General features: G+C 36.8%; 4 protein-coding genes across 8 annotated transcripts in view; 1 reads left to right on the top strand and 3 right to left on the bottom strand.

Annotated features, from left to right (window-relative positions):
* Positions 1–1,660: 1,660 nt before the first annotated feature.
* LOC106664790 (GDP-fucose transporter 1) lies at positions 1,661–2,894 on the bottom strand. The gene has a single exon (XM_014390783.2). The coding sequence runs from the start codon at positions 2,764–2,766 to the stop codon at positions 1,780–1,782; it is 987 nt and encodes a 328-aa protein (XP_014246269.1). The 5' UTR covers positions 2,767–2,894; the 3' UTR covers positions 1,661–1,779.
* Positions 2,895–5,403: 2,509 nt separating this feature from the next.
* LOC106664781 (kelch domain-containing protein 10-like) lies at positions 5,404–7,194 on the bottom strand. The gene has a single exon (XM_014390773.2). It carries the CDS (start codon positions 6,834–6,836, stop codon positions 5,520–5,522), a length of 1,317 nt encoding a protein of 438 aa, XP_014246259.2. The 5' UTR covers positions 6,837–7,194; the 3' UTR covers positions 5,404–5,519.
* A 1,988-nt stretch (positions 7,195–9,182) lies between these two features.
* Positions 9,183–11,804, top strand: LOC106664865 (THO complex subunit 6). Its single transcript, XM_014390900.2, has 6 exons — positions 9,183–9,384; positions 9,443–9,652; positions 10,785–10,949; positions 11,006–11,168; positions 11,232–11,471; positions 11,535–11,804. The coding sequence occupies exons 1-6, from the start codon at positions 9,281–9,283 to the stop codon at positions 11,619–11,621; spliced, it is 969 nt and encodes a 322-aa protein (XP_014246386.1). The 5' UTR covers positions 9,183–9,280; the 3' UTR covers positions 11,622–11,804.
* Positions 11,805–12,055: 251 nt separating this feature from the next.
* The window catches only part of LOC106664862 (sterile alpha and TIR motif-containing protein 1), an 87,143-nt gene continuing 75,744 nt past the window's right edge, over positions 12,056–23,454 (bottom strand). For 3 of the 5 annotated variants that reach the window (XM_014390897.2, XM_014390894.2, XM_014390898.2), the window contains exons 4-14: positions 21,095–21,196; positions 20,267–20,401; positions 18,994–20,199; positions 18,813–18,937; positions 18,517–18,669; positions 18,357–18,439; positions 17,746–17,845; positions 15,917–16,106; positions 15,731–15,852; positions 15,434–15,649; positions 12,056–12,770 (exon numbers count right to left, since the gene is read on the bottom strand). In XM_014390897.2, the coding sequence (XP_014246383.1) occupies positions 15,451–15,649; positions 15,731–15,852; positions 15,917–16,106; positions 17,746–17,845; positions 18,357–18,439; positions 18,517–18,669; positions 18,813–18,937; positions 18,994–20,199; positions 20,267–20,401; positions 21,095–21,196 (2,415 nt within the window). In that variant the 3' untranslated portion in view covers positions 12,056–12,770; positions 15,434–15,450. Of the gene's footprint in view, positions 12,771–15,429; positions 15,650–15,730; positions 15,853–15,916; positions 16,107–17,745; positions 17,846–18,356; positions 18,440–18,516; positions 18,670–18,812; positions 18,938–18,993; positions 20,200–20,266; positions 20,402–21,094; positions 21,197–23,454 lie in introns of those variants that run through there. The other 2 variants (XM_014390895.2, XR_002910023.1) reach the window with 2 other exon arrangements.

Raw genomic sequence — 23,454 nt, forward strand, 5'->3', positions numbered from 1 at the left:
CTCTGTTGCTTCTGGACTTTTTTTCTGACGTATAAGGGAGCCGGTGGCCGCAATTGATAGAAATTTTGGCACTCATCAATGGAAGGTCTGGGGAGGGATCAGATCTCAGCGACCCTGCATTTGGTCCCAACCCTCTTAAAAAATGAGTTTCTTTGATGGAAGAACACCGGCATACCAGGGGCTCAAATTCACATGCATGTTGCGAGCCCCCAAAAATGGATAAAGTACAATAAGATGTGCAGGTGCAGTGCTCAGGGGGAACTCCTCCAGTTCCTGGTACCCATTGGGTAAAAAAAAAAACCTTGACGCAATACCAAACAGCTTTGGACTTTTTACTTTCACCACCAATGATGTAGTTGCCTTTAGTGCACTACCGAAGAGGGCGTACTGTAAATCAGCTAATGCTTTACATTCACGAAGGATATGTGCTGATGTTAATGGTTACTCCTGATAGGGCTGGTATATTTTTGTCTCAGCATTGACCATCTTCTTAAGATTATAGTTAAGAAGGCAGTGGCTGGTATAGAAGCCTATAATTCCCCTCAAATCCTACCTACTGAGAGAGAGAAGAGTTCTTACGCCTTCCGTTTTGAAAGATTTATAAATCTCTTAGCTTGCCTCACGTCTGGATTATTTAAGTTTTTTTTCTCAAGCCATTTTTACAGTTCCAACTTAAGAACACACTTTGGAGTACTTAGTTGTGGTCCTGGGCCCATGGGCGAGAGGGTTGTCCATTTTTTGGATAGTTAGTCAGCTTGTTTTCTTTCTATGCCATCATTTCCAAGAACCCACTTTAAGGTTGCCTTCTTGCCCCCTGGTATCCAAAAAAGGTAACTTTTTTGTCACTAATGACTGACAAGGTCTTGATGCAATTCCACAGCTCTGGACTTTACTATCCAGAGATGGGTTGTTGCCCCAAAAGTGCTGCCTGGTTGTTGCAGAACATGGCTATTCTCTTGTTGGTTATATCTAGACTTATATCCTTGGTAACAGGGTTCAATAGCCACAGTCTCTGCCTGAAAGATAATGGCATATTGCTCAAGAAACGAATTCCACTCCTTGGTTTATTTCCTTATATACATCACCTGTACTTGGTAGTTTAACCATTATATACCAGATACAGTCAGTTTTACTGTGATCCCTTTCTCCATCTGATCTATCAGATATTTTAATTTGAAATGTGAATTTTAGTTTCATCTGCAAGCATTCCGAGAAACTTGTCTGCCTGACTTCCTAAAGCATGTTCCATTTTTAACAGGTAGGCTATTTCAAGTGTATTTCCAGGGCTGCAATGGAGTTCCTCATTGCTCCAGCAATGCCCAGGCAGTATTTAGAATCCTTGTCTGCCTTCAGCTTTAATGTCTTCATCCACCGCACCACTGATAGGTTAGGATAGGTAGTAGGTTATGGTGGGTCTAGCAACCAAGTTGCTATTCCTACAGTGGCATTTCTACCTATAGCAATTTTTTATAGTAGATAGTAGCCTGTTTATTAATCTATGGATAGGTTTGTAGACTCCCCTGGTTAATATTCATCTTGCCTAGCATTGAATGGTTAGTTAGTTTCTCCAGTGTATTCTCTATTAAGAGGCTGATCAAAGTTTATGATCTAGATGCTATTTATGACCATGATTTATAACCAAAGGGAAGTAATTTAAAGATTTCTAAAACAAAATTTACATTATATTTGTTATATACAAAACTTAAACATTATGTTTCTATTATATACAAGTGTTCAAATGTTCATTACAATAATTCTTGATGAATAAAAATAATCTAGTTATAGTAGAGATGGTTTTTGTTCCATGAATTTCAGTTTCATCTCCTTTTGCTTGATCATGGTATACGCTGCGCTTCCAATGAGTACTATGAAATTAGAAATCCACCAGAGTAACGACCTACTCTCGCTGTAGTAGAAACTCGCAAGAACGGTCTGTGCGCAGGCTTTCACAGTCCCAGAGATCGTATGAGTCAGGGCAGAAGTAGTTTTGATTTGAAGAGAGGTGACGTAGCCAATCAAGAAACCGCATATTCCTCCGACGACCATGAGCCACCAGAAGGCGATCTCACCGATTTTCTCCGAGTTCAAAATGACAGACATCTCGCCAGAAAAGAGCACGATAGGAGCGAGGATGAAACATGAATAGATGTTGTTGTAGTACGATAGCAGCCAGATGTGATTGCCGATTGAAGGGAGTACCTTTTTTGTACATATCGAATAAAGAGCGACACTAAAAGATGCAAGTACGCCGGCCAATGTACCGGCCACAGACAACGTCCCAGATATACTCTCTTGGTCAATACCCATCATGAAACCAGACGTGACGACCAGACAACATACCAGCACTTGCACTGAGACATGCTCCCTGAGAATGAAGCGTGTACAAGCGACGTTGAACACGGTCGTCAACGATCGTCCTATATAATAAAAAGATATGTCGGCATATTTGAGGCAGAGTGTATTGAACACGACCATGGATACGAAAACAACCGTGACAGGGAAAACTTTGAACACGGAATCTTTGAGCATGAAGCTACCCTCTGGGAAGGAGAAGGAGTTCGTGATCCGTGAAGCCAACTTGACAAAAGCGCAAATGCAAATTCCGATAAAACACTGGAACCAGACTATAAAAAATGGAATGTCCACATCTACACTTTTGTTGCTCAGGAGGGTCTTATTGACAAACACTGTCAAAATTGAAACGACCCAATATAGACTCACCACCAATGCAATTTTAACATAATTCAAGTATAGAGTGGTCGTCATGTTTTTTTATGGTCTTTCCAACAGTAAAAGTTTAAATTCGTCCATAAATTGCCATACTGTACACAGAAGCCGACTTAACAGTCACATCATAAAAAAACATTGTTGACATTCCATCATGGTTATCTAGTTGCAAGGTTATTGCGGCCATTCAACAACAGCCACAATGCTTATGAACGTCATCTACTTGCAAACTGGATAGTTTCAACTATCTATTGGTTCACTAACAATGTTCAATATAGTAAAGATTAAATAAAAAACGGATTAAAAAAAAAACAATAATTAGTATAAAATATATTATTGTACAAAAACTGTATCCTTCAACTCAGTTTTTCTTGATTTAAAAAGTTGGATATTCTGTTTATCATGGTCATTATGTAATTTAATTTATGTGAAGTAAACTTGAAAAAGCACAACATATTCATTAAATTAGTCAAGAGTAATTGTGTAGGTGAGAGAGAGAGAGAGAGAGAGAGAGAGAGAGAGAGAGAGAGAGAGAGAGAGAGAGAGTGAGAGATTGAGAGAGAGAGAGAGAGGACAGAGAGAGAGAGAGAGAGAGAGAAGACAGAGAGAGAGTGAGAGAGAGAGAGAGTGAGAGGGCAGAGAGTGAGAGAGAGAGAGAGAAATAAAGCGAAGAAAAGAGCATTTATTAACGTCAAACATAACGCTTTAAATTTCTGAATACGCCCTCTTTGTAAGAAACAAAGTGTACTCGTTATTATATGCATTTAATAAAACAATCAAATTTAGGAAGAAAAATTTAAGATTAGAACTTTCACAAATTCTAATAATCCTACATTTTAGATAGAGTGATCCTGTTATGTGTGATATACCCGAAGAAAATAAATATAAGATTCAAAAATCATTAAATTCATACATATACATATATATTAGGCCTACGTTACGATAGTTTGATTTACGACAAATATATTAAGGTAAATTTACTAAAATATTACCAACATTAATAAGTATCCATTATGAAGATTGTTTTTAACTTAATATATTTTAAACAACCTAAATATTTCAATACTACTTTTCAACATCATTTTAAATGGGTTACAACCAGCATATGGAGTATAAAATATTTCACAATACCAAGATTTAATACTGTAAAATATTTTTAAAAAAAATTCTTATAACAAGCATGTATCTATATAATGATTTACCAGATGAAATGAAAAAAGACTCCAACATAAAAGAAATGAAAAAAACTTTATGTAAAACTACTAATAAAGAATGATTTTTTTATTTTTATTTTTTATTTAATTGGCCTTATGACTGACAAAGAATGATTAATGATTGAATTTATTATATCTGTCAAGTATTCAAACTAAGTATATATTCTTTAAAATCCCTAACTTAATAATAAGAAGAAACCATCACATATGGGAATTTTTCTCTTGGGAAAGTGCAGTTTGTTTGCAAAAGCTAAACTAGTTTTTCAATAACGTAGTTATAAAAATTTTTGACTTCACCCGTGGGCGTACTAGAAAGAAAGAGAGAGTGAGAGTGAGAGAGAAGAAAGAAAATAAAAATAAAAAGAGAAACTAGGCGAACAGAGCAACCATTCATCACGGCTCAACTGCTTTGACGGTTTAACATATCTAAACGCCTTATTATTGCTCAGGCAACGCCTTCCTTCGTCTCGTTTCCGTTCATTCGTTTAATTATTAATTATTCAGAAATCGTGAGATGAGGTCTGGTGTGATGTAAGTTTCAGAAAAACATTTTCTTTATCGTGCCAACGTTTCGATCTTTATTGAGATCATCTTCAGGTCTCAAAGTGTTTGTCTTCTGTGTAATTGTGCCATTCTTGCTTGTCGTGTTGAGAGTGCTGAAGATGATCTTGATAGAGATCAGGGTGGTTGATATGATACATTTAATGAGAGATAGATAAAGAGTTTGGTGATAAAATTACAAAAATAAAAAACTAAGTTCCACTTGGAATTTATATCTATTTAGTTATATCTTTTTGATAGTTTACATAAATTATCAGTCTAGTATTGTTTATTTAACATATGTGATATAAATTTGAAGTACCTATAGAAACATTTTTGTATTTTTCTTATTCTTTAAGTATATTTATATTTTGTTTTCTTACATTTTCTTAATGATGTTATATTGTGTTTACCTTGTTTTTGTTTTGTGATGTTAGGCTTCCAAGCCTGTTTGGAAGAAAAAAGATTGCGGCAAAAATTGTTGGAGCTTTGCTAGAATGTGATTCCCAACCCAGTTATATTTGCTTGACATTTTCTTGTAGATATTCACTTATTCCTCCTAAAAAACTCTAATATTCGGAAAAAATGTCAAAAATTTCCACTTCAAACTTCTCAAAACAACACATCCAGGTGTTATCGTTCAAAAACCTTTATGGTAGCAACAAGTAGTGAAACAAAATTGTCAATTTATTGTTGATTAAATTTGATTGAAAGGCCCTTAATTGTAAATTGAATTTTCCGTAAAAAACGCTAAGGACTTATTTTACAACTCGATGTTTAGAGGTTAGTTAGTGAGTACGTGCATTGGCTATTTTATAATTCGAATTTATTATATTGTAATAAATTCAAAGTATATAGTAAGTACAATATGTCTATACCAATATTGTAATCTATTGCAAGTTTTAATAGTGTGTGAACTAGATTTAAGAAGTGATGGATTATTGTATTTCGATAATAAAATAATTCTAGTTATATTAAAATTATACAATTGCGACCAACAATAAGGTTCGATTAACAATGGGCTAGAAAAGATAAAAGTTATCTTTTATCGATTAACCGGTCTCTAAAAGGTGTCGGGATGAGAGCTTTGGTGTGTTCGTTTTCGTGGAATCGGTAAAATAAGACGGCCTCCCACGCGATTTCCTTGAGGCTGGGTATGCAGATCCAGGCGGAGTAGAGGTCCGCGCTCCTTTCTGTAACCTGCTCCTTGGTGATCAATCCGTCGATGGAGTGGTTGACCAGTTCCTTCGTGCTGACACCGCCGAAGGTGTACACTTTGCCTGATGGGGTGAGACAGCTGTCGTGGAAGAATGTGGGATAGGGAAAATAGAGTGAACGGACGCAGGTCCACTGGAGTGTGTTCAGATCGAGAGACCAAGTGTCCTGGAGAGCTCTTTTGTTATATATACCTCCGAAAATAAATATCTTATCGTCGGATTGGACAGAGCTGTGGTATCTCCTCGGTAGTGGATAATCGTTTTGTTCGGGGTCGCAGGAAGCCGGAACCGCCAGCCAGGATTTGTCTTCGTGAGAATACACGTTGATTTCCGTAAAGCCGAAGGAGTGGTCGGACGTGCCGCCGCCGAGGACGAAGGTCTTATTGTGCAGGTTTCCCAGTTCGTGCCTGTACCTGCCTCTCGGTTCGTTCTCCAGGCCGACGCACGTGTATTCCGTCTCCCAGCAGTTCGTCCTTATGTCCAGGGAGCCGATGTCCGACCAGTAGGTGTAGCCGGTCGTCCCGCCGAACACGAATAGTTTACCGTCTTGTAAGAAACAAGCCTGCCCGTATCCCGGTATCGGGCTGGTGCCCACGGTCAGCACTTCCGTGAACTCTAGCACGTCCAGGGAGAGATCGCAGACGAACAGCTTGTTGCTGGAATTGGCCCCGAACGGGACGCCCGAACCGCCGTAGACTAGGAGGACATCGCCCGTGAGGATGACCGAACTCGAGGCGACGTACTTCGGGATGTTTTCGACGGGCAGCAGTTCCCAGTTACCTGTCGACAGATTCAGCCTCCAGAGTTCTCTTAAAAGCATGGATATCGGCCCCCAAACGGTGGTGACGATGTTGGGGTTGTAACCGCCGAATAAATACAGATAATTATCGTTGCATACAATCCTGTGACCGCTCCTGGCCGCTGGTTTTCTTTTTGAGGCCCTGTTATAATAAGTATAGACAAAGGGCTTGAACGCATACAACGTGCTCTCTTCGATCGCCTCCATCTTCCTCCTGGGGCAGGCGATTCTTTTTTTCCTCTTTCTTTTCGCTTTTTGTTTAATTTTGAAAGCCGCTTTTACAAATAAGTTAGAAACGAAAGGCAACGTCCTCTTTACACGTGAAGCCAAGTCTCTCATTCCAAACAAGTCCAATCCCAATCTTGAAATCAAGTTTTTTACAGTTCGACTCGTTTTTCACACTCATTTTAAATAGCGTTTTCAGACAATTTCCATATTTCCATTCTGTTTTTCACCACAGTACGAGTGAATCATGCCAATGCGGGATTTCTCTTATGCCTTACCTGCCACGTCTTCAGCCATCGCTCAGTTCAATCCATCCGCCAGTTATTCATTCGGAAATATGAACGAATATAGAAGTTCCTGGCAAGAATCCTTAGACAGTAGACAAGCTTTAAAACCGATTTCCCCCTTAAGCGTATACTCTACCCTAAACTATCAACAACCTAGCATTGAAACAATTACCAACAGAACATATGTTAATATTAACTCATTTGTAACATTGCACCGCTGCAATTCTTAACATACGTTTAACATTTTTTTACATGCATTATTTATTTTTATACTACAAGTAAAACTGTTAACATTTACAAATTTGTAAATAAAATCTGGGACTATTAGGCACTATGGTGTGAAGAATCACCCAGTGGTAACATTTCTAGTAGATGCTATGACTCTACTGCTGCTGCCACTTCATTCTCCATTGGGAGATTACTGGGGATTATTCGGGATGTTACGTTTAACACTAAGGGATTGGGGTGTAATGAAATGGAGTTGTGGAATTTTATGAATCTGGCTTTTATGACATCTTTCACAAAAAGAATTTTAAAATAATTGTGGATTTTGTGGTTAGATACGTAGAAAGGAAGGTTCAATATTTTTCGGAGGGTTTTGAATTGGGAAATCGGGATAATAATCAGAATGTTTGGTTCAGCCCCAGAGTTCAATGCCGAATGTCGTTGGTTGTGAAGCGTCAGTTTTGATCGTTAGCGTCTAATCAGTTCCTGCGTTTTTAGCCTTGTATGGGGATTCCAAATTAGGCTTTCGACAATGTACAGCCCAAGGTAGTAGATGTGGTTAACTGAAGGAAGGGATATGTGATGTATATTATGGCATTATCACCTCGTCGGACAGTGAAGGTTATGTGTTAACATTTATCCTCCACTTTTTTACCCAAGGTTCTATTTTGATTAGGTTTATAAGGAGCGATGTGAGAGGACGGGATCTTTATTGGAGGATAGGATAGCAGTATCGTCGCAAAAGTGTGAATGGATGGGTAGGGAGGTTAACAGTTGAATAAAGCATCGGACCGAAGATACTACCCTGCGGGACTCCGGCAAAATGGATAATAGTCAGAGTAAGATGTTCCCTGCTTAAGACTACGGTAAGAAAAAGTTTTATGTGATTGTTACGACATGCTAAATGGGACTAAAAGTCTTTATTGTACATAGTCTGATTCTCAATTGTATTTGATATTTCACTTTTCGTGTTATTTCAACGTTTCACAATTTTTCCCCCTTAAAGCCTTCGTATTCATAAAATATTAATCCTACTGTAAATTTGATTACATAGAAATGTTCGGTTAGTGAAGTGTGTCTAGCAGTGTGATTTGAGCTATTTGGGTATATTTGAATGCATGAAGAAGGCGGTAAGAGGATGAGTCGGTGAAGCCATGATTTTCAATAATAAGTTAAGTCCAAAAAATCAACATGAAGGATGTTGTTCTAACCGATTTCAAAAGACGAAGGGATGATGATGGTGCTAGGAAGTAGGGTTCTCCCCAGGCTCTACAGCATTCCGGCTTACTGTACTTTCTTAGTTTAGTGCAATCGATTTGATCCTTCCTTTAAAAAGTACTAGGTCATTGACTCTCGTTGATGCAATTCCATACCCTGGGTTTTCTTCGTATCCCAGGTTATGTCTCCATCGAGCGGTTGCTTCGCATTACAAGATGATATGGGTGGCTGTTTCTTCCTCCTCTTTGTACAATCTGCAAAAAGGATGGGAATATGCCCACGTTGTGTAGACGTTTTCCTTCTTGCCCCTTAATCCTTCACACTGAGCGTCAGCATGGGTTAGTTTCTCATGGTATATGTCCTCCTGGTGCAGAGCTGGGATTAGTGTTAGTGCCGTGATAGTGTGAAAAAAGTTTCTTCTTGGCATATTTGTAATATGTATTAATATGTTTAAGGTACAAATAAAATAATTTTTTAAAATCTGTCATACAGGGCTTTTCATTCAACTACCCATTGGGTGTCGTAGATGAGGGGTCAAACCACTTTACAGTACCTCTGTCATACTTTTCTCAATTAAAAACTCATGTGATATGCTGGGTTCGAACCCAAGACTTCTAGCGTAGCAAATACGAGCCAGACGCCATAACCAACTGGCTACCGCGGTTATTCAGTTTGATGGAATAAGAAGTCACGTTCCGCCATTGTGGGTTGAGGCGACTTGGTCGAAAAGCGACTCAAGCGTAACCTCCCTTTTGACATGATGCCTGTTTGTTTTGACTGATGCCCTAAATCCAAAATCGAAACTTTCAGGAGTCGACAACAGGCAGGATGGTCGACAAGAAATTCTACAACACAGTACTTTCTCAAGTATTCTCGCCCTGCGGTAACTGGTTGATTTGCGGCTGCATCTACGGCGACATAGCGATATTCGAGTAATTTGTCAGACATTCCACCACTTTCAGGACCGTCGTAAACCCTTCGTCTTTTCAGCTTGAAGAGCATCCTGAAGGACAACGAAAATGCCGATAAAGTGCCGAAACACATCTACACGGTGCCAAACAAGGAGCAGGTCTGCAGCCTGTCTTCATCCGACAAGTTCCTCATCGTTGGAACGGTCGGTGCTATCTTCGGCCTCGACTGGGACACCATCAAAAGCCTCAGTCCTCAGGTCTCATGGACAATCACGTTGCCAACATCAAAGTAATTTAAGTTTATTAATTCATATTTTAGTTATTAGCTATGTTTTTCGATCGGTCCCATGATCCTGGGGATGTCGGTCAAATAATTCTTGCACCACCATAACTTCTGCAAAGTTAAACTTTCTTTCCATTGAAAGTAGGTCATGGATTGAAACAATCACAATTTCACTTTCTTGGTGACTGTGAAGATGTCACCTATGTTTTCTGATAATACCCACTCCCTGGCAAGTGTGCTAATATTTGTGGTTAGTTTGGATCATAAAACGTGCAGTAGAACCACATCAATATCCATTGGTGGTCATCCTTATTCCTTCCAAGGATGTACCTACATTCATAACTTTTCAAACTGCCATGAATTTACAGGTCAAAAGCCCTGACATGGTCAGTGAACTTTGGCAGTTATTGACAGAATATTTTAGATTATTAGTGTATGGTGTTTAGTGTAAAAGGAATTAACAGGAAGACCTTAGATTTATTTTAAGCTTTTTATCTTAGGTTGTTATTTATATTTCAATCAATTATTATTTTTTATCTAATGTTTTGGTTGAGATAAAAAAGTCAGTGACACGAGCGGGATTTGAACCCACGACCTTCGGCTAAATACACTGCAGCTCTACCATTTGAGCTATTGTGACTTCGATCCACTCGGACACCGACTCCTCATCTCAATCATCAACCTATCGAATTTTCCCTGTTTTTGCCATTTTTCAATTGTCATGTAATCAGTATCCGATTCTCAGCAATTTATGAAGTGGCCACGGGTGCTGTTAACAAAATGATTACTTCTTTAATTATTATGTTAATCTATATATTTATGGCCATATTAATTATTTCAATTAATTATTCTTTTTATCTAAGGTCTTGGTTGAGATGAAAATGTTAGTGTCACGAGCAAGATTCAAGCATCATGGCAGCTCACTGGTTAGAGTAGCGGTGTATTTAGTCGAAGGTTGTGGGTTCAAATCCTGCTCGTGACACTAACGTTTTCATCTCCTCCAAGACCTTATATAAAAAGAATAATTAATTGAAATAATTAATATGGCCAATTATGACTTCTAAAATACATTTACATTGATTATCATTATTATTATTATTAAAATTATTGTTCATCTGATTTGTATGAATTGTTTCAGTGACAAGCTACTGAAAACCGATGTGAACTCGATGTTTGTGAAAGAAAATGCCGAGCTCTACGCTGGCTGCGGCGACTGCACCATATACGCTTTCAGTCTCGAGGACGGGAAAATGATCAGGAATTACAAGGGTCACACAGATTATATCCACAGTATCACTACCAAGTATGATATTTTTTAAATGGTTTTAAATTTGGTGGAAAGTAACCCGGACTGTTTAGTGAGCAAATAATGGCTTCGGCGAGCGAAGATGGCTCAGTGAGGCTGTGGGACTTCCGACAGCCTGGAATGACCAACATGCTCGAGCCTAGTAAGGACCCGAAGCTTTCGAGACCCCATCTCGGCAAGTGGATCGGCGATGTCGATCTAACTCAAGACTGGATGGTCTGTCAATAAAAAATAAAAATAAAATAAAAATAAAAAATCTGAAATATTGTTAAAATTTAGGTCTGTGGCGGAGGACCTGGGTTGGGTCTCTGGCACCTTCGAACTCTAGAAATGATGTCAATATTTAACAGCACTTCTGACAATATATTTCACATTACAAAACTTCAAGGAGGTTCAGTTTTGGCTGGAGGCTCGGGCAATCACTTCTACCAGCTCTCCTACACTGGACAGGTTCTTTCTAAGCTTCAAACTTCCTCTTCAACTATCTACTCTGCCCTTTACACCACCACACCAAATGAGGTTTGTTACATGCTTTGCGTTTGATGTTTTAATTAATTACATTTTTTTTGCAATTATGTTTAGGTTCTAACATTGGCCGGAGCAAGCAGCAGTATTGATATTTGTACTAATTTTACTTATAGCCATCAAGTTGTTTCTTTTTATTCTTAATATATATTGTGTGTTTGTTTTTGATATAATTTACTTTATTGGTTTATTTCTTCCTTTAAAATATTCAAGAGATCCTATTTATTACAATACATTATTTCATCAATACACTGGAAAAAGTGGAGGTTGTTAACTTTTAGCGATATATTTTATTGGGATGAGTCAATAAAAATTACGTTTTTCAATTTCCTACTTATTTTTTGTAACCCTTTTATGCCTTCCAATGTTGTTATAGGTTTAATGATTATTATCCAGCTTGTATTTGTATTCATAAATAATGCCTGTTGAGTATGAAGTTCTCGTTATATTGAACTATTCGTTTACAGCTGCTGAAGCCAAATGTTTGGTGATCCAATTTGAAAGAGAGGAGCGATTATTTCTTCATGATCCTATAAATGAAAAAATTGAAGGAAAATAATATGAACGAGTAACAAATCTAAAAATAAGGCATTTTGTATTTACAATATTTTTTTGTAACATTAAAAGCATAATAATTATAATCATCCCAACTTTTAACAGTGTTACAAATCTTTAAATTTAATGCAAAGTGAATTTTTGTGATCACTAACGAAAGGCACGGTATAGTGTCCATAATTAAAGGTGAAAAATTGTATCAGGGGATCTGGATTTTTTTTCAGAAAGCTCCCAGTTGTCGAAAGTAGCTTGGATGAGCGTTTTGTTAGCGTGTTTTTTGCGTGTCTCTATTTCTTCATGAACGATCTCACTTTGCTTGTCCATCGGTCGACAAAGTTTCGCTTTTTTCTCATTTTTAACGAGGACGTCGCGAGCGTTGAAACCGTTTCCAAAGAACCAGTCGTCTCGTCTCGATCCTGATCCTCTTGAGTTGATTCCTCCGCCGTTGCTTCCTGAGCTGTTGTGAGCTCCTTGACAGAATGCGACCGGCGAGGAGGAGGAGGTGATGGCTGCGGTGGGGATGGCAAGTCGGAGTGGAGGTCTAAAAGCGCGTCGGCGCTTTGAGAGAGATCTTCCTCCCTGGTATTGCTGCTTCGGGATGGATATCGATTGCTGAGCTGATTGGAAAATTTGCGAGGTTGAACAGCTCGGTTTTGGTTGTGTCTTCGGTTCGCGCTTTGCGGGCTGGTGGGCGGTCGCCAGGCATTCACCCCTGCGGGGCTCCCGGATTTCTTGCGCCTAGAAAATAAATTAATTGTTTTATTCAAGCTATTATTACAATGACAAGTTTATTTTATCGTAAAATGCAACAAACAGTAAAAGTCTTTAGTTTGACCAGCATTTGGCCTTTTTCACTGAATGTGTTTCATTCAATTTCATGAACAACTATGTCGTCTACATTACATTTCACCAGTGGAGAAAATTGAACTGTGTCAAATGACAAAAAAAAAAAAAAAAAAAAAAAAAAAAAAAAAAAAAAAAAAAAAAAATTGCAAACCAGGATGACGAGAAAGGACATACAAAAGTATAACAAATAGTGTTGTACATTTAATTTCTTAATGTTAGTACTTAGAGTTTTTAAATAAAAAAAATGTACTACACTAAAACCAAAAATTTTAGAAAGGAAAAGGAAATACATGTATATACAGTAATTATTCTGTAGTGAGATTTCCTCTTGGGGTCTTGAGTTTATTAGTTCCGATCATTGGTTTGCCTATTTGCTCTGAAGCGCTGGGCCTGTGTATAACAGCAGTGTGACCGACCAAAACAGCAAAGATAGGAATACTTCAAGTGAACATTATACACTTATTAACCACATCTGGTGATATCTAGTGTGGAACTATCACTGACCCCCTCTATAAACCCTTGGCCCTCCGTAACAATATTAAGAAAATAATTATCACATCCACTGGGTACCAAAAACATAAAACTCCAACTATCATATAACCATCCCTAATGCCATCTATTGTGATATCTGGTATGTAATGGTCACTAATCCAAATTATTGTGACATCTGGTATGTAGCCAACACTATCTCTATGCATACATCAAATAGTTCTGTGACTAACTGAAGACAACACACAGCCATTGGATCTAAAGGGCTGAAATTAAGACAGTGCATTCCTAATAATGAATGACATGTATAGCCGCAAAAAAATGATTTTTTGTAATGACATCCCTAAGGGACAATTTTTTACCATGAAGTGAACTGAAGATGAGAAAAATTTGAGAAATGAGACATTATATTAGAAAGCCATACTAGCACTGCATCGCATTAGAAAGGTAAAGAAGTCGTGAGTAAGTTATTTATTTATAACCGTAATTAACTGTCTACTTGTCTACAAGGCGAAATGTTTCTGACAAACCAAAATAGCGAGGAAGACCTCAGGCAGTAAATCTTATAATTACTAACGACATCTGGTAGTATATCATCTAGCCTATCACTAATTATTTATTAATAACCATCTCAGACCATCCCTGCAAATACTCAACCATCATTAGCCATCTCTAAAGGAGATAGGACAATAATTGTAATGGTTCACCAACTGAAAATAACTTGACCATCCCGAACTATTGTGATGTTTGGTATGTAACAATCATTTCAAATAAATTAACCATCTTTAACGTGATTTATTGTGATATCTGATATTTAACCATAGCTACAAATTAATTAACCATCTCTAATCTGAATCATTGTGATATCTGGTATATAACCTCATTACAAATACATTAACCAACTTTAACGTGAATTATTGTGATATCTGATATTTAACCATAGTTACAAATTAATTAACCATCTCTAACCTGAATCATTGTGATAGCTGGTATATAACCTCCTTACAAATACATTAACCACCTTTAACCTGAATTATTGTGATATCTGATATTTAACCATAGCTACAAATAAATTAACCATCTCTAACCTGAATCATTGTGATATCTGGTATATAACCTCCTTACAAATACATCAACCAACTTTAACGTGAATTATTGTGATATCTGATATTTAACCATAGTTACAAATTAATTAACCATCTCTAACCTGAATTATTGTGATATCTGGTATGTAACCCATCTTACCAATTATTTAACTATCACTAACCATTAATAACCAAAATAATAGGGATATTTGGTATGTACCATCCTTACAAATAAATTAACTATCACTTCCCATCTCTAACCCAAATTATTGTGATGTCTGGTGTGTAACTTTCTTACAAATAAATTAAGTATCACTGACCAAAATTGTTGTGATATTTGGTATATATATTTAGATACAGTTTTTCTAAACTTGAAATTATTTTATCATCAACAACATCTTTGATGTTGAAACATTTTCCATGTTCTTGTGGACAACATAACTTTCAGATAAGTTATAGAATAGTTATAGAAAAAGTTATATGCAAGTCTGTGATGTTGAAAAAAAGCTTTTCAATCAACAATGATAAAGTTCTATACTGTTTGGATAGCTGTAATACAGTTGTTTGAATGTGATATCTGGTTTGTAACTACCAGTAACTATTTATTTATAATTATATAGAACCATCTACCTACTCAATATAGAATGACGCTGCAATGTGTCTGACAGACCAAAACACCAAGGATAAGGAGTCCAAAATGATAGGAAATGAGCAAACTACAGGTTTATCACCTCATAAAACCAAAGAGGAAATCTAAGTTAAGCTATTAATAATTATTATATGTATTTTTTATATTATTTGGATAATCATGGAACTATAAAGAATACTTTTCTTTTTATTTTGTGTCAAGTTAAAAAAATTAATTAAAATAATTGAACTCACATTATCTGATGTAATATTATCAGCATGCAATAGAACACAATGTGTTAGTAAATGGGCAAATTGTTAGAAAGAGAAAAAAGTGGAATAAGACAGACAGACCTGGCGTGCCCTTCTAGTCATTCCCGACTCCCCTCGGAACCGTCCGCACTCATGTTTGAGTGGTTGCGGTTGAAGGGCGGCTTGTGACTGATGGATGGTGTGCCTGGTGTCATGTCGCCTGTCCGACTCGTCCCTGTGATCGACCTTGAAATCGGGTCGCCCCTCATAAACCTTTCGAGCTTGTCCACACAAGCGTCCTGGTAGTCGTGGATCCACCTTGACAATTTAAAAAAAAAATTGTTTTGTTATATTTATTGCAATTTGCAATATTTTATTTATGTGTATTATGAAACTTACATTACACCATTGAAATGACAGACAGCTCTCATATCGTCAGGGAGCTTTTCAGGATCAGGCCAGGAGAAATTATCCATAATTGGGATTATGTTGCATTGTGCTTGTAGTGCTGCTACGATTTCCTGTAAACCAATTCAAGTTGAGTCTATTTCTTGAAAATTTAAATTTTCCGAATTTTCAGCATACCCGATGCACCCAGTCTTTGCAGTCGTCATCCGCTATGCACCTATCTAGCGCACTGGAGGTTAAAACTAAGATAAAATGTTTCGCTTGGCGAATGCTGTGGAGCAAGTTGTTGTCAAATTTTCCTGCTTCAAGCCTCTCGACGTCGATGAAAACCGAGAAGCCCCTGAGTTGGAGATGGACCTTAAGTAAACTGGAAAATTCAATATGATTACAAAACTCAATAAAATAGGAGCAAAAAACTATAAAACTTAATCTTTACTTGAAAAAATGTGAATGAAAATATTACTTTAATTTAAAAAATAACGAAAAATTACTGTACTATAGCTTATAAAAGTATTTGAACTTTCATAAAACACAAGCAACCCAAAAAAAATAAAAACTTATTTTTCTTCTCATTATATATAATTGTACTGTTTTTCAAATAGTTTATCAGTTTAGGGGAAAGTAGATATATTTTTTTATTATTTCTCCTTCAAATCAGTTTTACAGAGTTGATATGGTGTGTAGGTTTGGCTTTATAAACTGATAAAATTATCGCCTTATGAATTTTTAATTTTCATCTATCTATTTTCTCTGTTATAATTAAACATCAAGGTCTTTCAGTTTGTGTCTTTTCAAATAAAAAGATATTTAATGCCGTGATTTTCCAGCCATGATTGTGATTAATCATGATAATAGATTTATTATTATTAAGTGGAGCGTCTAGGGTCATTCCTTGGCTTAAATGTGGTTAAAATCTTTGAATAATCCTAATTTTTGGTATAAAGGTTTATGTATAAAATTAAAAGATGAGCCTGACATTTAGTACATTTAGTGGACAAAGTCTAAAAAGCGTCACTGTAGTGGTGCAGATTGTTAGCATGTCTGATTCTCACACAAGTGTGATCATGCTGATCTATTCCAACACGCTTTAGTTCTTACATTTGCTGACTATTAAAGAATAAAACTAGCCTTTTTTTCTTTTATTAAGCAATGCGTTACTTGATCAATGTGACTGTTAAAGAAATAAAATTAATTATTTAAATAAAACAATTTAATCATCTAAATTAAAGAAAAATCACAGAGAAAAATATTTATTTTTGTAATGTTTTTTCTGTTGGAATAAAGGTTCTGCTATTGACACAGAAGCTCTTTACAATAATAATTTGAAAATATAAATATTTTATTTAAAAACTTAATCTCTGTAATATTGCTGCATCCTTGATGGTATTAAAAGTACAAATACTAATGAGAATTGTTTGTTAAAACATGTAAAGAATAATTTTGTTGTGTATAATGATTTATTATTAGTAGCAGTTCATCAGCGTTATATCTCACTGATTATCTCTAATATTTTAGATTTTGCCATCTTCAGGGAGTAACTGCGTATACAAGTTTATTGCTGTTTAGGCTATTTTACTCTACTCATGTTATTTTAGCAGATTTACCAGGTTTTCCTGATAATTGGGAAGAGCATTCAATTTATTCTTATCTAGCCTTCTGTTTTTATGTCTATAAAAAATTACTTATTAATCTAAATATACTACGGATTCCATGAAAATCTTGACTATAAAAAAAAATAACCTATTAATAAAAATAATCATGCACCATTGAAACCACACTTAAAAAAATAAAAAAACCTTAACTTAAATTACAAAAGACAACTGAAGAATGCCACTATGAAGCATGCATGACATCAAGACAAAATCACATATGTTCAACAAAAAACCATACATTTTTAGTGTGCTCATTGAGCCACGAAACAGACCAAACTTAACAATTTCCCAAAAAACCAGTCAAAACCCAGCCAATTATTTTTTTTTTGTTTATTTTTTTTTTCTCCAACGTACCTGGCAAGTTGAGATCCATTCGAACGTCTATAACTGATAAACACATCGAGAGATTTGTCGAGGTTCTCTTCGAAAGATGTCCCAATGTTATTTTCGTTTGCTGTTAACATTCGAAGAAATATCGGATTAAAACAGGCAACATTTACCTGTCCCAACTGTTGAATCATGCAGTTAAAACACTCAAAATGCTGTATGAAAGTTAATAAATTGATATGTACTATAGAATTGGGAATATTTTTCTCAAAAAAGAAAAAAAATGCTTGAATGAACAAAATAAATCATTATGCTAGTGCAATTTTTTTAAAAATTAATAATATCAACCCATGTGGGCAGATAATCCAATTATCTAAATATTGCATTTCTACTAGTGAAAGTTCAAAAATTAGAGGGCAACGTTTTGTGATTTCCATCACTTCTAAAGTATTTGATTAATTAATACAAAAAATATCATGCTAATAAAAAAAAAAAAAATAAAATAAAATACAAAATAAAATAAAACAATATCCTGGGTTAACAAATAAGGAAATCAAACCTCACCCCGCATTTCTTAAAGAATTAATTTATTTCAATGTTATTTACAAAAATCCTACAAATCTTATGGTGGAGTTTACCTCGTATCAAATCAAGCATTCGGTATCTGTGAATACTGTTAGTTATGCCACATTCACTGACTAGCTGTTCTTCTGACAAACTCCTGAAACCAACCGAAATTCGTGTGTAAAGGTCTGTTTTTTTATACATTTTTTATAAACGGTTATTATCTTGACACACCTTAAAGTCTCTTTGTCAACGCCAGCGTTAAGCATGGCATATGTATAGACGGAAAATTCTGGCCCAATGGACTGGAGGAACGAGTTGAGGTTGGAAGAATCCCGACTGCTGTAGTCGGCCATTTTCTTCAGAGTCTGCAGCTCGCGTGTGAACCTTTATATAAAACCAATAATTTACGCCATCTGGCCTGGATTTGAAATAACATATAAACACACACACAACGTATCTACATGACAATCGTGGTGAGGTGTGTTTGACGTTTGGAATAAAAACAAAAATCGGTACAGAATATTTACCTTTTTCTTCTGATTCCATTTGTGATTCCGATGTCTGACATGAGATTGTCTTCCGTGAGTTGGAGGAGAAGGTCACCGTCGACCCGACTGTCTGTGAAGTTTAACGCGTACTCCGCAAATCCTATCTGTAAACAAAAAATGTTACTTTTCGGTTTAACGGGTCCGGCTTGAATGAAAATACCTGTTTGACCCATTCCCGTACGTCTTCCGTGCTCCAGAGAGGGACTTGCTGGCTTAGTTTATGGGGTATCTCTTCTCCTATGAGCCTGAGCGCTTGTGCGGCGAACTTGGACGCGATGGCATTGGGGCAACTGGCAACCTTCTTCAGCGGTTCGATCGCACCGATGTTCTTGAAGAGTTCCGTGTTCCCTTGTTGTTTCTTAATCCACGCTTCCATACAAAAGTGGAAGGCAGCCAGGTTCCTCGCCTCTTCTCTCTTTGAGCTGAGCACAGGCACCAACCGCTGGAGCCAGTGCTTGCTCTGTCCGTGGGCGTGAGCCTGATTCGATTTGGCGAATTCCGAAGGATTGTGAGTTGTGATGAAGGGTTCTACGAGGTCTAAAGTGCCCGACTTGAGGACGGCAGCTTCGATTTCTTTATTGGCGACGAGGGCAACTATCGCTAAACACGCGTAATATTTGATGTTGTCGTCTGTGTGGAAGGCGAGAGGGAAAAGCCACATCGGGACCTTGCGCTTGATCATGGCCTCGTGGTTTTCTGCTCCACCGTATAAAGACAGATTGGCCAGAGCACCAGCGCAGTGCCTGAGGGTTTCGACGTCGTTTTTCCTGCATTCGAAGAGGACCGAGTCAAGACCGCCGAGTCTGATAACGTCGCTGCACGTTCCTTCGCTGTGCTTGAAAAGGTGTTCTAGGATGCCGGTCCCCACCCGGGAATGTTCGATGGAATTGGAATTTTTGGTGCAGACGCAGGCGGAGGTGACGACCATCTCGAGACCGTTGGACACGACATAGTCCCTGTTTTCCGAGGTGAGGCACTGCTCGAGCAGTTTGGCACTCGCGAACTGTTGTTCGTCGTCTGTGTTGTTGGTGAGGAGGAAGTCGAGGCCGCCGCTGGCCCGCAGCGAGTTACAGAGGGTGGAACCGATGTCGTGCCCGTGAGTCGGCACCTCCCAGGCCTTTCTGATCATCTCGTTGATCCTGTTCAGCACGAGTGGGATCTTTTTGCAGTTTTCCCCTTTCAGGCTTTTAACAGTTTTCACAGCCGCGTACAACTGGTCGCTGTATTTGGCTTTGGCGTTTTCGACTTCTTGCGTCGTCGAATTGGAACTCAGCTTCTCCAGCTCGTCCAAGCAAATAGGAAAAGGGTCTTCTTCTATCATCTTCAAATTGCTCTGACCGTTTAAAAGGTGACTACTGTTCACCATCTAACAAACAAAAAATTAAAAAAATCAATACAACTTTTAAAAAAAACAATCAAATATAAGACTTTACTTGTGAAGATATCACTGAAGTTTTGGAGCTCATCCCTTTGGTAAATATGTAATTTTGATGGCTCGTATGCTTTTCCTGGTTTACCAAACCAGTCGAAGTTATCGTTTGGCTTTGCTGTTGAGCAGCCATCATATTCTAAAATAGAAAATTACAATAAAATCATAAATGCTTTTAAAAAAATCAATATTTTGATTAGCAATCAAGCAGCAGAAGTAAGAATGAAAAATTTTCGAAAAGGTAAAGTCAATAATAAAATTATTTATGAAAAATAATGACATTTTCTGTAATAAATAATAACCTTTTATTGCACAAAAACATAACAGTCATAACAGAATGACTGTTGTCTAACTAAATGTTAAATAAACAGTTTTTTTAGTTGGTTTAATTATCTATAATATATCGTATTTCTCACTTTGATAATAGTTCTTTCTGCATATCTGAAGTATAAATGTTACTTTATTAAAATAATTAGAAAGATATTTGTCGATTTATTAAAGTGCAAATTTTAAATTAAAATTATTTGAAAACTGTAATATGTTTGAGAGACCTTACATTTGAGGTATTGGAATAGGCATGGTGCTTTCTTTTATCTGAGTTGTTTATGCTTTTTTTTTAACACTTATCGACTTAAACTATGCGCTAGGAGACTTTTTTATACAGATATTGTGTTAACCCTTTTTTATTTAAATAACGGACAAATGTCAGGGAGGCAGATTATAGCCATTAATCAGAGACTTTTGAATGATCCTCCGTGGAATTATTAACTCCCAAAACGATAATCCTTAAGCGTTAATGGATTACTGTAAATGGAATTCGATTGTCACCAACCTTTTCTGTTGTGAAAGTGCCACTCTGAAGTCTCAGCGTGGCTGCGCTCCTGCTCTGGGACTCACGCTGGGTGACTTCTCCGGATTTGATCGATCGCTGTTCCTGCAAGAGTAGAGAAAACTTAGCACTGAGGCCGATTCATTATGAATTAATGAAGGCCGCAGGGGCCGTGACGATGCGCAGTAAGCGTAATTAGTATTAGGAAAATATTGTTTCGTTCATAACTGTTTATTTTGGCCATTTCCAAAGTCCTCGACTTGGTGATGCGGAAGAATCGTGATTCGCGATTTTTAAAATATATGAAGGAGAGATCCGCACTATCAAGCATTATCAGATGTACAAGAAGAGTCATCTCACATTTACACATATATACAATTCACTAGTTTTCGTGGTCCGCTTGACCAATTAATATATTTCAATTAATTAAGGTTTTTAGTCGAGATAAAAAAGTTAGTGTCACGAGCGGGATTCGGCCCACGACCTTCGGCTAGATACGCCGCTGCTCTACCACTTGACCTTGAAGTCACGATAGCTCAAGAGGTAGAGCAGCGACGTATCTAGCCGAAGGTCGTGGGTTCGAATCCCGATCGTGACCCTAACTTTTTTATCTCAACTAAAAACTTTAATTAATTGAAACATATATACAATATTATAAACAAAGTCAGTTTTGTTTTGTCCAAATCAATCACTAATTATTTACGATTATTTATGTCGATGTATCAAGCCCTGATGGAAAATTTCAGATAATAGCAGGACGATTTTCCCCGTGTTTTTCAAGACGAGAAGATTATTTCGATCCAAGTCCATATTTTCCACCAAACATAAGCCCAAAGTGTAAAAATTGTTTTGTTTTTTATATAAAATGTCGATTATGAGGAATAGTAGCTAGTCATAGCTTCGAACTTTCTCAAGATTAATAAGCCTGTAGATTAATCTTTTGCATTAAGCACAATTTACATAATATTACGAATTCATTTAATTATTAAGAAATATATTTGTATTCACTGTGCGCAATGGGACACAAAATGTCGTCCTCGGCAGATCCAAGACGTAAGGTGGTAAAACGCAGCAATACACTGCTTTGTTGAATATGACTAGGATCACAAAACAATATGAGAGTTAGTAAGTAATAGAAAAAGGTATGGAAAGAGAAATGGATAGATTTTTAAATACATAGATAAATAGAGAGAGATTGAAAAAGGACAGAATGAGAGAAGAAAGAGAAAGAGAGAGAGTGAAAAAGAAAGAGAGAGAGCGGAGAGAAAGACGGATAGATGGTTGGATGGATAGATGAATAAATAGATAGAGATAGATAGATATATATATAGAGAGAGAGAGAGTGTGAGAAAGTGAGAGTGAGAGAGGAAAGAGATAGTTATGAATGACTATAAAATTGCACTTGAATAAGTGTTGAAAATTAATGTAATCATCACCAGACAAAAAAACTTTTACAGAAAGCCCTTAAAAATATTTACGACGATTTATCGCCCTTAGAAATAAAAATTAAAAAAAAAATTGTAAGCCAAAAAATCACTAGTTAGCTTAGTCGATCATTTTGGATCTATCCTCGTATTCATCTTCAGTGGTTTCAGGGTTATAAGATACATAGATGGATAGATAGATAAAGATAGATAGATAGATAGATAGATAGAGAGAGAGAGAGAGAGAGAGAGAGAGAGAGAGAGAGAGAGAGAGTCAGAGAGAAAGAGAGATAAAAGGAGAGAAAGATAGATAGATGGATAGATAGATAGATAGATAGATAGATAGATATAGATAGAGAGAGAAAAAAAGGTAGAGAGTGAGAGAGAAAGAGAGATAAAAGGAGAGAAAAACAGATAAATAGATGGATAGATAGATAGATAGATAGGCAGACAGACAGACAGACAGAGAGAGAGAGGGAGAGAGAGAGAAAGAGAGAGAGAGAGAGAGAGAGAGAGAGAGAGAGAGAGACAGAGAGAGAGACAGACAGAGAGACACACACAGAGAGAGAGAGAGAGAGAGAGAGAGAGAGAGAGAGGGAGGGAGAGAGGGAGGGAGGGAGTGAGGGAGAAAGTAGAGGAGAGTTAGGTGAATGATAAAAAGCAGCGAAACTTGACACATTCATAGAAAACTAGAAGTATCAGTTTATTTCTAATGTAAAATTTCATCCTACAAACTATACTGAATTTTGTATACAAAAAAAGAGTTCGCTGAGTTAAAAGACGAAGAGGTGTTTCATATTGAACAGCGAAACTATGCGGACCATATGAATAATTTGGCAGATTAATGCAAGAAAATTCAGACATTATTACTTAAGTAAAAAAATACAAGAAAATACAACAATTATACAATATAAAACGTTCAACTTATACCAATCAGAT

Source organism: Cimex lectularius, unplaced genomic scaffold, assembly GCF_000648675.2.
Source record: "Cimex lectularius strain Harlan isolate CLEC.00 unplaced genomic scaffold, Clec_2.1 scaffold137, whole genome shotgun sequence".
NCBI classification, from domain to species: Eukaryota; Metazoa; Arthropoda; class Insecta; order Hemiptera; family Cimicidae; genus Cimex; species Cimex lectularius.